Source organism: Amphiura filiformis, chromosome 19, assembly GCF_039555335.1.
Source record: "Amphiura filiformis chromosome 19, Afil_fr2py, whole genome shotgun sequence".
NCBI lineage: Eukaryota > Metazoa > Echinodermata > Ophiuroidea > Amphilepidida > Amphiuridae > Amphiura > Amphiura filiformis.
In genome coordinates this window covers 50,820,664-50,835,739 of record NC_092646.1, presented here as the reverse complement: position 1 = coordinate 50,835,739, position 15,076 = coordinate 50,820,664, and the positions used below count along the sequence as shown (strand labels likewise).

Here is a 15,076-nt window from a genome sequence, read left to right as displayed (position 1 = left end):
ATAGTTCTTTATCCCTTTTTGACATTAAAATGTAGATATTTATATATGCGCAATTGATATAAGCTTTGATATGTCCAATACTGAAATGCATTGCATTCGGACATCTTTATTATTGTGTTTAGCTGCAAAGGTAGGTTTGGTAAAAAATATGCATTACCTCCGAATACATATTAAAAGCTGTGTCATTTCCACAAACTGAGAGAATAGTAAACAATAGTTAAGCAATAGGTGTAGGGTAATACACTCTTTATTTCTACCAAGTTTCAATAGCCTGCGTTTAAATATTACTGAGATGTCATCAATAAAGCAAGTATTCGTAGGCAAAATTCGGTAACCGAATGTTACCTACGAATACAATTTGACATCATGACAGTATTGTGAAACACTGCCATTCATGCCAATACCCATATTGGTTCATAACGAAGGCCTGTATGTTTGCTATCAAATCATATGTCGATGAAAGTTGCGAATTCACATACATGCCCACCATGCAAAACTGAATACGGCTTAATTGTTGAAAAATATGTACTGAAATAGACGACGGTCTGCTCATTTGAAAGAAAAATCAGATTCGAAGAAGATTAGAAGGGGATAAATACTTGGATTTGTCACCTGTCAAGTGTGTTTCATTTTAAACGACCTTCTGGTTTGTGAGTAATTTATGTCCAAATTGGTTTATTCGAAGGTAACTTTTGACGTTTTCGCTAAGTTTACCTACGAATACCATGGACAAAAACGACTGTTCTCATTGTCTCATGATCTCGACAACACAGTGGTGGACCATAGTATAAAGCTAATTATAGTTGCCCTCAAACGAAAGGCCACAGGACGTAACTGACTCCAAGATGGACTTCACAAGTCTGTAATAACGGTTTTAAGCGATTTGTGTGCAATTAAGCAAATTAAAGTCACTTTAGTGCCTTTGTTTCTTACGTCAATCCTCTTTCAACCACTGTGAACCGACATTAAATATAGGCCTACATGATAGGGTCTCAAGTATCAATAAACGCACATAAAGAAAATAATACATTCAAAGTGCTTTATAAAATGAAGATTTGATTGCGATATCCACCAAAAGTCTAATTCTTACCTACAAATACTGAAATGTTACGAATACAACATAATACATGACATGTGTAATGAAGTGTCCCAACCAATGGACATTAATTGTCAATAACTTTAAGCGGTACCCCCGGACAATATTATTACCCATATACGGATTAATTCAACAAATATTTATTATGTAAATTTGCTGTTTAACTACTTGTATATCAAAATGAAGTGTTCAAAATCTTGCTAAAAGCATCGAAAAAATTTTGATCTAAGGTAAAAGCACTTATTCATTTGGACGTACCATCTGAAAGAGATCTAAATCGCTCATGTTACCTACGAATACCCGGGTTTCTTCACCTATCATTTTATAAAGCATTAGGTGTATGCGTATAATTCCTAGTATTCCTGAAAACAGATATCCCACTCGTTCTTAATCTTATACAATATGTAAATTTATTCACACTCAATAAAGAGCGCTCAAGGCACTAAAACAAAAAAAAAAAACTGAACAATAGACATAGAAAACTGGAAGTAAAATAAGAAACATAACTTAAGAATTACAGAATGTCTCTGACATAAGATGAGTTTTTAACAACTTTTTAAACACAGTTACATTTTTAGCAGTTCTGATATAAATAGGCAGTTCATTCTATAGACGTGGAGCTGCGATTGCAAATGATATGTCATCCCATGTGCAGTTGGATTTTCTTTTCTTGAAGAAGTTTCATGTTTCCAGATCGAAGCGTACAGGTGGGAAACATAATGTGAAAGGAGTTCAGATAAATATGACGGAGCAATATCATAATTCACAATTATTTGAGTGTCAGGAAGCCAATGCAGTTCCTTTAGGATTGGCGTGATATGGCAATATTTTCTGGTGAAAGTAAGAATTCGAGCGACAGTGTTATGAATTTTCTGTAGGCTATAGAGTTGGTTTGCTGGTAATCCATAAAGAAGTGCATTGTTGTTATCCAAACGAGAAGAGATACTAGTTTTAAAACTTGGTTAATAACCCATAAATTACCAACACACGCAAGTAGAAATTATGGTTTCAGACAACGTTTATTGATTCTATACTCTCTTTTGCAAAAACAATAATTTGGTATTTCTGATGCAAAGCATTACAAACATCTCATGTTATTCCATTTGAAATCCATACACTTATGGAAGACATGGCCATATTCTTCCACAAAGGGGTGCAGATTTCAAATGGAGTCGCCTATTCAGGTAACCCCACAAATTCACACTCCTGTGTGGAAGATTACGGACATGTCTTCCATAGGGTGTATGAATTTCAACTGGAATAGCTCAATACCATATCAGGAAGATATTATAATTTGAAGACCGATTTAAAAGACTAGTTTGTGTCTGACGTCAGTTCAAAGGTGCAATGTGATTTGTTGTTGACCTGTGCAGTACGGACTTGTCGGTCTAGTTGACAGGACGTCATAAGCAAACTAGTCTTTGTAATATGACCTTGAATTATATCACAAAGATTTTGATATTGTTATACTGCAACTGTCTTGTATAATTGATCAATAGTGCCAAAAATATATCAGCAAAGTGATTCAGAAAGCAGTAAAATTACAAACAAAATGAATGAATTAATTAATTATCAAAAACTGGGGAAACAGTCTTATGAATAACTTCATGCATGGAAAGATCAACACCTTAGGTACTTCAATTACAGTAAATATCTTGATTTAGTCTATGTTTCAAGTTTGCATAACATTATAAGAGAGACGTGCCATGATCAATATTAAAACTATACTACTTATCATTACATTAACATGACATGACCAGTATACGCTCGTACTGTGGACAACCACTAAAACACCGAATGCCGCGCGGTATGGAAACAACTCACAAATGGTGTCCTCGTATTTGGAGGACATCCTTCTCCTAAAGTCCCATACAAATATCAAGCTTGATGAGAAATAAAGGTTAAACTTGCAATTCCTTCACCTCTTTATTAAAATAATTTCTTAAATTAAAGAATAATGCTGGTTTCATACTTGAGAATGAGCATTGCAGACAAACGGACACAATAAAAGCTAATGACTGGCTGATTCAGTCTATCCTTTATCAGACAATAATTACAAAAACCAAAATGCAAATAATACTATAATACAACAATGAAGATATGAAAATAATACAGCAATGAAATAGCCCAAAATGCAAGTTACCTAGCATGGAACAAGAGCATTTGCCCAACAAGTTTCAGTGAGGTGTAAAACAACAGGACAAAGTAGGGCTATTTCATCTCTGTATGCTTATCAAAGATGCCTAGAATATGTACATATAGTGTTAAACAAAATATTATACAGGCAATATTATAATAAGAAATCTGAGAGTACTGAATTAAGAGAGGCGCTACATCGATCGCTCAAGTGAGGACAGCGTGAGCTCGATACCTGTATAAGAGTCTGTTCGTCACGCCACAAATCCTGAAAGGTGATTTTGAATATGTAATGATATGAATGAGCTAAATGTGACGTAGCTACGAATAGGCGCTGTCATTGGATGTATGTGATTCATTTTCCTATGAGTTATTGTTGTTGTTGTTTTAAATGTTTGTTTTTTTGTCTTTTATATGAACGCACCGCCAATTAAGGCGTGTGCCACTGATATAGGCCTAAAAGCGTCCGTTCTAATAAATAAATAAAATAAAATATGCCCATTTTGTTGTTGTTGGGCAGACGTCACGCCATCTGCGAACGGTACAAAAAGGTGACTAATAGAAATATATTACGAATCGTGGCAGCAGACAGATTGCGCTGTTCTTTGACCCTGACTGTTTGTCACGTCGACCTAGATAAACACACACAAGCAGGGGATGCGACTGTGCCACAGGTTTTGTCTTCGGAGTTGGTATAGGCAATTTGTACACATGCAGTGCCGCTAGCCTGAAGAAATGTATCATTTTACCATTAATACAATGCCCCCCGGGGGGTCACTCCCATTGCGGCCTGTACACCATCCGCGATAATCAACTTTTGAAAAGCACCCTAAACAAGCCTTACACTTGGATTAGATAGTGCATCTATTAACAAATAAATTTATTCCGTTTTGGAATTGTGATTACAAGTGTAAGGATACTTTTTGGCGCAGTATATATCCGTAACCCGGTTTTCCGGGTAGGCCAGTCACGCTTATTTATGCTCCGTCCTGTCATGTAAAAATGTGTCTCAACATACTTCTCAGAACTTCTCTAAATACTTCTCCTTTGAGAAACACTTCTCAACAGTGCAGAAGTTTTATAAAGAGTACACATAGGACAAGGGAGTGCTCATTGTCATTTGAACCGGGGAGGAAAAACTTGGAAATATGCCTAAAGAGGGGGCGATTAAAAGGCTAAATGAAAGTAACAAAACAACCATCACTACACACTCCCCTGCTTCATGTTGTCGTCCCTGACAACGGCATACATATTATTCACGTGACTAAATCTACAACATAAAATAAATATGCAAATTCATTAAATTACTTCATGGGGATAGGTGTCGTCTTTCTAACCCCTATTATCTACAAAAGCACACTAACATCGGTATCTTTCAAATGACATGACTTAAAAAAATTATTGATGAATGAAGATACCGTACAATAAATCTACAAGCATATATAAATGCCTCTAAAATAGTTCTTTATCCCTTTTTGACATTAAAATGTAGATATTTATATATGCGCAATTGATATAAGCTTTGATATGTCCAATACTGAAATGCATTGCATTCGGACATCTTTATTATTGTGTTTAGCTGCAAAGGTAGGTTTGGTAAAAAATATGCATTACCTCCGAATACATATTAAAAGCTGTGTCATTTCCACAAACTGAGAGAATAGTAAACAATAGTTAAGCAATAGGTGTAGGGTAATACACTCTTTATTTCTACCAAGTTTCAATAGCCTGCGTTTAAATATTACTGAGATGTCATCAATAAAAGCAAGTATTCGTAGGCAAAATTCGGTAACCGAATGTTACCTACGAATACAATTTGACATCATGACAGTATTGTGAAACACTGCCATTCATGCCAATACCCATATTGGTTCATAACGAAGGCCTGTATGTTTGCTATCAAATCATATGTCGATGAAAGTTGCGAATTCACATACATGCCCACCATGCAAAACTGAATACGGCTTAATTGTTGAAAAATATGTACTGAAATAGACGACGGTCTGCTCATTTGAAAGAAAAATCAGATTCGAAGAAGATTAGAAGGTGATAAATACTTGGATTTGTCACCTGTCAAGTGTGTTTCATTTTAAACGACCTTCTGGTTTGTGAGTAATTTATGTCCAAATTGGTTTATTCGAAGGTAACTTTTGACGTTTTCGCTAAGTTTACCTACGAATACCATGGACAAAAACGACTGTTCTCATTGTCTCATGATCTCGACAACACAGTGGTGGACCATAGTATAAAGCTAATTATAGTTGCCCTCAAACGAAAGGCCACAGGACGTAACTGACTCCAAGATGGACTTCACAAGTCTGTAATAACGGTTTTAAGCGATTTGTGTGCAATTAAGCAAATTAAAGTCACTTTAGTGCCTTTGTTTCTTACGTCAATCCTCTTTCAACCACTGTGAACCGACATTAAATATAGGCCTACATGATAGGGTCTCAAGTATCAATAAACGCACATAAAGAAAATAATACATTCAAAGTGCTTTATAAAATGAAGATTTGATTGCGATATCCACCAAAAGTCTAATTCTTACCTACAAATACTGAAATGTTACGAATACAACATAATACATGACATGTGTAATGAAGTGTCCCAACCAATGGACATTAATTGTCAATAACTTTAAGCGGTACCCCCGGACAATATTATTACCCATATACGGATTAATTCAACAAATATTTATTATGTAAATTTGCTGTTTAACTACTTGTATATCAAAATGAAGTGTTCAAAATCTTGCTAAAAGCATCAAAAAATTTTTGATCTAAGGTAAAAGCACTTATTCATTTGGACGTACCATCTGAAAGAGATCTAAATCGCTCATGTTACCTACGAATACCCGGGTTTCTTCACCTATCATTTTATAAAGCATTAGGTGTATGCGTATAATTCCTAGTATTCCTGAAAACAGATATCCCACTCGTTCTTAATCTTATACAATATGTAAATTTATTCACACTCAATAAAGAGCGCTCAAGGCACTAAAACAAAAAACAAAAAACTGAACAATAGACATAGAAAACTGGAAGGAAAATAAGAAACATAACTTAAGAATTACATAATGTCTCTGACATAAGATGAGTTTTTAACAACTTTTTAAACACAGTTACATTTTTAGCAGTTCTGATATAAATAGGCAGTTCATTCTATAGACGTGGAGCTGCGATTGCAAATGATATGTCATCCCATGTGCAGTTGGATTTTCTTTTCTTGAAGAAGTTTCATGTTTCCAGATCGAAGCGTACAGGTGGGAAACATAATGTGAAAGGAGTTCAGATAAATATGACGGAGCAATATCATAATTCACAATTATTTGAGTGTCAGGAAGCCAATGCAGTTCCTTTAGGATTGGCGTGATATGGCAATATTTTCTGGTGAAAGTAAGAATTCGAGCGACAGTGTTATGAATTTTCTGTAGGCTATAGAGTTGGTTTGCTGGTAATCCATAAAGAAGTGCATTGTTGTTATCCAAACGAGAAGAGATACTAGTTTTAAAACTTGGTTAATAACCCATAAATTACCAACACACGCAAGTAGAAATTATGGTTTCAGACAACGTTTATTGATTCTATACTCTCTTTTGCAAAAACAATAATTTGGTATTTCTGATGCAAAGCATTACAAACAATCTCATGCTATTCCATTTGAAATCCATACACCCCTATGGAAGACATGGCCATATTCTTCCACAAAGGGGGTGCAGATTTCAAATGGAGTCGCCTATTCAGGTAACCCCACAAATTCACACTCCCTGTGTGGAAGATTACGGACATGTCTTCCATAGGGTGTATGGATTTCAACTGGAATAGCTCAATACCATATCAGGAAGATATTATAATTTGAAGACCGATTTAAAAAGACTAGTTTGTGTCTGACGTCAGTTCAAAGGTGCAATGTGATTTGTTGTTGACCTGTGCAGTACGGACTTGTCGGTCTAGTTGACAGGACGTCATAAGCAAACTAGTCTTTGTAATATGACCTTGAATTATATCACAAAGATTTTGATATTGTTATACTGCAACTGTCTTGTATAATTGATCAATAGTGCCAAAAATATATCAGCAAAGTGATTCAGAAAGCAGTAAAAATTACAAACAAAAATGAATGAATTAATTAATTATCAAAAACTGGGGAAACAGTCTTATGAATAACTTCATGCATGGGAAAGATCAACACCTTAGGTACTTCAATTACAGTAAATATCTTGATTTAGTCTATGTTTCAAGTTTGCATAACATTATAAGAGAGACGTGCCATGATCAATATTAAAAACTATACTACTTATCATTACATTAACATGACATGACCAGTATACGCTCGTACTGTGGACAACCACTAAAACACCGAATGCCGCGCGGTATGGAAACAACTCACAAATGGTGTCCTCGTATTTGGAGGACATCCTTCTCCTAAAGTCCCATACAAATATCAAGCTTGATGAGAAATAAAGGTTAAACTTGCAATTCCTTCACCTCTTTATTAAAATAATTTCTTAAATTAAAGAATAATGCTGGTTTCATACTTGAGAATGAGCATTGCAGACAAACGGACACAATAAAAGCTAATGACTGGCTGATTCAGTCTATCCTTTATCAGACAATAATTACAAAAACCAAAATGCAAATAATACTATAATACAACAATGAAGATATGAAAATAATACAGCAATGAAATAGCCCAAAATGCAAGTTACCTAGCATGGAACAAGAGCATTTGCCCAACAAGTTTCAGTGAGGTGTAAAACAACAGGACAAAGTAGGGCTATTTCATCTCTGTATGCTTATCAAAGATGCCTAGAATATGTACATATAGTGTTAAACAAAATATTATACAGGCAATATTATAATAAGAAATCTGAGAGTACTGAATTAAGAGAGGCGCTACATCGATCGCTCAAGTGAGGACAGCGTGAGCTCGATACCTGTATAAGAGTCTGTTCGTCACGCCACAAATCCTGAAAGGTGATTTTGAATATGTAATGATATGAATGAGCTAAATGTGACGTAGCTACGAATAGGCGCTGTCATTGGATGTATGTGATTCATTTTCCTATGAGTTATTGTTGTTGTTGTTTTAAATGTTTGTTTTTTTGTCTTTTATATGAACGCACCGCCAATTAAGGCGTGTGCCACTGATATAGGCCTAAAAGCGTCCGTTCTAATAAATAAATAAAATAAAATATGCCCATTTTGTTGTTGTTGGGCAGACGTCACGCCATCTGCGAACGGTACAAAAAGGTGACTAATAGAAATATATTACGAATCGTGGCAGCAGACAGATTGCGCTGTTCTTTGACCCTGACTGTTTGTCACGTCGACCTAGATAAACACACACAAGCAGGGGATGCGACTGTGCCACAGGTTTTGTCTTCGGAGTTGGTATAGGCAATTTGTACACATGCAGTGCCGCTAGCCTGAAGAAATGTATCATTTTACCATTAATACAATGCCCCCCGGGGGGTCACTCCCATTGCGGCCTGTACACCATCCGCGATAATCAACTTTTGAAAAGCACCCTAAACAAGGATTTAACCGTTGGCTAAAACAACACCCTAAACAGGGATTTTATTCCTTGCATCAAATTTCATACCCTAAATTTCATTTCCGCGTATTAGCAATTGCAATTTTGCTACCCTTTTTCCCAATATTTCATGTTTTTGACACCCTAAACGCATTACGCGCGTATCGTGCTTACCCACGAAAAACTACCCTTTTTACGCGTTTTCATTATCGCGGATGGTGTACAGGCCACAATGGGAGTGACCCCGGGACAATGCCGTATTAAACATAATTATAAAATGTATTATCAAATTAAACAGCAATATAATTGTGAACTCATATATACTCATGGCCATGAAGTTTGAACGAATGTTTAGTGGAAGATTATTCCATAGTACCGAAGCTCTATAGTTGATGGTACTTTTACCAGCAAGAATATCCCATGCAGGAACAATTAATTCCAATACTTATGTCAAACATTTACAATAGCCTACATCATGCGCACTTTCTTTGGTACGCCCATTTCCTTTTTAAAGGAATTTTTATTCATGAGTTGAATGTGTAAAAGTGAAATTAGATGAGAGGTAGATGGCGCCCTTTGTTTCAGACACTTGAAAATAACAATCAGTGCTTGATTAGCCGATCATGACACAATAAAAGCTAATGATTGGCTAATACGTCATGACGCTTGGCATGGAAGTCTGACAGGGGCATAAAGGGGATGGTATCCTCCCGGGGTATCCTCTTATTTTTTTTTATTTTTATAAAGTCATCAATAAAATATCTTCATTTTTCACTTTAATTCTATCTTTTGTTTATTCTCAGCTTCTTTCATCTTTTCATTAGCTCGTTTTTTCTTGTAAGTTGATATAATTTCACTAATTGTATAGAGGTAGGGATTAATTGCTGAATTTATTGGCAACATAAATGCTACTGACCAGGCATAGACAGATGGTGGTAACATGAGTACCATAGTTTGAACCAAAATTCCTAGTACAGGGTGAGTCAAAAAAAGTGCAATAGAGCAAAGAATCGATATTTATGAAAGAACCAAGTTGAACTTTCACATTATTGAAAGTTTCTATAAATGCCACACTCAATAGTCACCTTCTGTGAAAAAATGAAGTTACTCGCTTTTACCGTTTAATTTTTATGAATCCTTTTGCTGCGATACCCAATTTCATTATTTGTCCACGAAGTACCATGTATTTTGAATGGGAGCACACAATGCACGATAAATGCACTAGCTCTGAAACTGACTTTAACTTAAATAAGGTTGATTTTTGCGTTCTTTTTTTCTGTTCAAACAAACTTTGTAACATTACTTCAAGTCCTTCATACCTCACTCGAGTCAAACTCCAGTTTTTTTAATCCCAAGATGTCCAACTTACTGGATATTTTGAAATTCACTCCACTTCAATTTTCATTTCATTTCTACATTTGAAAAACCCGCCTACAAATTTATATGGTTTGGATAGAGAATAAAGGGAAGAGAAAATGAAAATAACAACAAATAATGTTTCTTCTTAAAGAAGACCAAGAGCAATAACACTTTGGGTGTTCCATTTTATTTCAATGCCAATGAGGTTAAGAAAATGGCAGTGGTTCCAAATCTACCTTGCCTGCACAGAGTGTGCTGACATTCAAAGTTTAGATGTCTCTTGGACAAACATTAAAATTGGGTGTCGTTATAAAATGTGTCATAAAAACAAAACGGTAAATGACAATTCCTTGATTTTTTCACACAAGATCACTAATGGATATGTTAATTATAAAATGTTTTAAAACATAAAAGGTTCAACTCGGTTCTTAAATAAAAATAGATTCTTTTCTCTATTGCACTTTTTTTGACTCACCCTGTATGATGATCGGAAACCAGCAAGTGAAATCTGTAGCAACTATTGCTGTTACTTTGATGGTTAGCGTGATTTGTCTTTGCAAATCTTTGGTCCTACCAGCCTTTTTAGAAGATTTCCGAACTGCTCTGATTATTTCAATATAACAAGAAAGTATAATTAAATAGCAAATGCTATTTACTCCAAGAAATACTGCTGATGAAAAGAATTGGCCTGTCTGGTAACCTTCAAAGGTACTTGTAAAGATAGGATAGTTAAATGAAGCACCATAAGAATCTAATAGTTCGGGGCGTGTATTTCTTAAGTCCTCCTTGGATACGAATTTTTTGTTTAAAGCCAATGGTAAGCCAATACACACATGTGAATTATCATAAAATTTAAATATTTTCCCGCTTAAAATAGACGGTATAATACCTAAAATAAACGATACAATCCACGTTATAGTTAATAATATCTTGGCCCCAAATGTACTAATTTTTTTGGTTGAAAATGCAAATCGAATATTTATAAATCTGTCAATACTGATCAGCGTAATTAGAAATACTGATGCTTCGGATGATATAATAGATAAGGCTCCTGCAATTCGACAAGTAATACCTGATCTCCAGAGTTCAGATTGCATAGGAAAGTGTTCTCCAAAATAGAGATCAGCAGATGCTATGATCAACATGTATACGCCCATGAAAGAGTCTGATATAGCTAGTTTGTTGAGAAATAGATCCTGAACTGAGTTGGTTTCTTTTTTTGTAAATTTCCATGACAACACAAAAATGTTTCCGCAAAGTGCATTAACCCCGATGAGCCACATCGTATACATCAAACCCCTATCGGAAAGAAGCCTATCACATGTGAGATACGGGGATCGTTCATAAGAAGCGCTGCAGAGAACACCTTCAGGTTTATAACATTCACATATTTCATGTTGACTTACCAGTAGTTCTAAACTTTTATTCGCGAATAACAATGTATCAAATTGGAATTCAGTCAATACGTTATCTCTTATGTTAAGGAAAGCAAAGTTGGGTAAATTTTTAAAATTTGGGATTGTTTTCAAATTATTTCTCTGTACTTCAATACTATGAAGATTGATATTATTTCTGAATAACTCATAGTCCATATAAGGCAAATTAAGCCCACTGAAATCTATAATCTGAAGTTCATCAAGCCCTTGTAATATGTTTTTCTTAAATCTGACTCCATAGTTATTAGCCAAGATCAGAACTTGCAGCTCTTTCAAACCGGCAAACAATTCATCCGGAAACTCATTCAACAGATTATTTTGCAAACTCAAAAGGAATAACTCCTTTAGATTTTGAATTGATGAACGTTAATCTATTATAGTCAAGGGATAGGAGCCTAAGATGAGGTAAATTTTGAAATACGGCTGCGGATAAGCTTTCTAACTTGTTGTACCCTATATACAAAGATATAAGATTTGGTACATCTTTAAATAGTGTTTCATCCAAAGCCACCAAATTATTGTTACTCAAATCTAACAAGATCAATGATGTAAGGGTCCTAAACACACCTCCTTGTAAAATTGTTAGGCGATTAACACTAATGTATAATTTTTCAAGGCTTTTCAAAGTTGTAAATGATTCATTATGTAAATTAGTTAAGTTATTGTTAGAGATATCCAACATTTCTAGATTTTTTAAATTAGAAAACAAACCAATTTCCAAAGTGGACAAATTGTTGTTATCCAAATGTAACATGGTCAAGGATCGAAGGGTCTTAAATACCCCATCTTGTACAATTGTTAAGTGATTAAAATGAATCTCTAATATTTCAAGGTTTGTTAAAGTTGAAAATGTTTCATTATCTAAATTAGTCAAGTTGTTATTAGCGAGACCTAACATTTGCAGATTTTTTAAATTGGAAAATAAACCGATCCCCAAGGTTGACAAATTATTTTGTTGCAATTGTAATTTGGTCAATGATCTAAGGTTCTTAAACACCCCTTCTTGTAAAATAGATACGTGATTATAATCAATGTATAATGTTTTAAGGTTGGCCAAACTGGTAAATATTTCATTACCTAAATTAGTTAAGTTATTTTTAGAGAGGGTCAAAATTTCTAGATTTTTTAAACTGGAAAATAAACCAAATTGCAAGGTGGACAAAGTATTTTCATCCAATACTAATTTGGTCAATGATTGCAGGTTCCCAAACACCCCATCCAAGGTGGACAAAGTGTTGTTATTCAAATATAATTTGGTCAATGATCTAAGGTTGTTAAACACTTCTTCTTGCAAAATTGTTAGGTGATTGAAACTAATGTATAATATTTCAAGGTTTGTCAAAGTTGTAAATGTTTCATTATCTAAATTAGTTAAGTTATTTTTAGCGAGGTACAGAGTATGTAGATTTTTTAAATTTGAAAATAAACCAAATCCCAAGGTGGACAAAGTATTTTGATGCAAATATAATTTGGTCAATGATTGCAGGTTCTCAAACACCCCTTCTTGTAAAATTGTTAGGTGATTAGAATCAATGTATAATGTTTCAAGTTTTGTCAAAGTTGTAAATAATTCATTATGTAAACTAGTTAAGTTATTGTCAGAGAGGCTCAAATGTTCTAGGCTTCTCAGATCACGAAATATTTGTATTGGCAGTGAAGTTAGATAATTGTTCGCAAGATCGAGATCCGTTAATTTGGTCACATTTGTAAATATTTCACCATGCATTGTCGTCAAGCTAATAAAAGACAAGTCTAATGTCACTAAATTCCCTAAATAGGAAAATAAGCCACCTTTGAAATGCGTCAAAAGATTTGTTTCCAAATTCAAATGATACAGATTTTCTAAGTCATGAAATATTTGAACTGGCAGTGAAAATAGATAATTATCATCAAGGTATAGGTACGTTAGTTTTCTTAAATTCGTTAATGTGTCATTATGCAAAGTGGTTAAGGTATTAGAAGAAAGACTCAATATGAATAAATTACTTAAACTGGAAAATAAGCCCACATCTAAAGAGGACATCATATTATGTGAAAGATCAAGAACAAGCAAACTGTACAGCCCTTCAAAACTACTTTCATTTACAAACACCAACATATTGTGGGATACGTTTAAGCTGTACAATTGACTCAGATTTCTATACAAGTGGTCGGGCAAAATTGTCAAAGCATTTTGTGCAAGATTTAGAGATCGTAAATTAAGCAAACTTTGACAAATGTCTTCATTTAGTTTCGATAGACGGTTATCAGAAAGAATTAGATGAAATAATTTGGTAAGATCTCTGAATATTTGAATTGGCAATGTATTCAATAGATTGTTTGAAACATCTAATTTGTCAATACTAGTCAATTCCCATAATGCATCTTGCTCAATCTTTGTAATATTATTACCAGCCAAATTTAAATTTAGCTTAGTAGTATCAGTTGGGAAGTTTAAAAATATTTTGAAATCCTGATTCTTGTTATCATTTTGATCTAAACATTGAAATGACACTTCTCTGTAGCCTAGAGTAGCATTGCAATCTTTTTTGAACTCCAGCTTGCATTCACCTAATGTACTTGATTCGATACTACATGTAATTTGATCTTTATACCCTTTTACATTTGTACATATAGACCTCTCATTTGCGTTTGACAAACGGTGGATCTTTTCAAGTTCTGGACAATCTAGCGCGAATTCTGCCTGAACATCTGATTTTAAAAGCCGATTGATCGTGATGTTAATTTTACCTTCTAAGTTTACCTGCAATTTTGAAGATACAAAACTGCTAACACAGTTATCTTGATTTAAAACAACATACTTATTGGTACAATTCAAACCAGAATCCATTCTTTCTATATAAAGAAAAAATGAATTACTATTTTCTGGTATTTGCATTTGCAAGACTGAAGTACTTTCCAAATGAGCATCGAGGCGAAGACTGCAGGTATGCCCATGGTTACCTTGAAATGTGAACACCTCACTGATGTTACCATCCTCCTGAATACCACATGTAGTAGAATCAACAACATCCCATAGAGGTTCAACAATAATGTTTGCTATAGTAAGATGACCATGGAAATATAATGTCCAAAGCATTAATTGTGAGTAAATCTTCATCTTGCTATAGGAGGCTCACGCTTTATACTGTTGTGGTTTAACTTGCCTGTTACCTCCGATTGGGTCAGCTGTAATGGTTCACAACTTGATGCTAGAATTATCTCCGACTGGGTTAGCTACTACGGTGCAGAACTTGCATAATACTATTTCAGCTTGCTCGGAAAATGACCAGCATTCAAGTCTGCTTGATGAAGGCATTTTAGTGAGATTTTACTGATAAACATTCATGTCCACATGCATGATATCCTTCAAGGATTAGCCGTCTTTTCCCGATGTCATTGCAACATATACCATTTCCAATAATTTTAATATTTGCATACTGTTCCTTTTTTGAAGACCTAGGAGGAGGCCCGGGGAGGAGGTAATGATATATCTAGATCTGTTGCTAAAACAACCGTAAAGTAATGCCCGTCT

General features: G+C 34.6%; 1 protein-coding gene across 1 annotated transcript in view; it reads right to left on the bottom strand.

Moving 5' to 3' along the window:
- LOC140140635 (uncharacterized) overlaps window positions 1-14,392 on the bottom strand; it is a 73,892-nt gene extending 59,500 nt beyond the window's left edge. The window contains exons 1-3 of the mRNA XM_072162392.1: window positions 14,364-14,392; window positions 13,549-13,700; window positions 13,198-13,332 (exon numbers count right to left, since the gene is read on the bottom strand). Coding sequence (XP_072018493.1) covers window positions 13,198-13,332; window positions 13,549-13,700; window positions 14,364-14,392 — 316 coding nt within the window. The remainder of the gene's footprint in view (window positions 1-13,197; window positions 13,333-13,548; window positions 13,701-14,363) is intronic.
- Window positions 14,393-15,076: the final 684 nt, after the last annotated feature.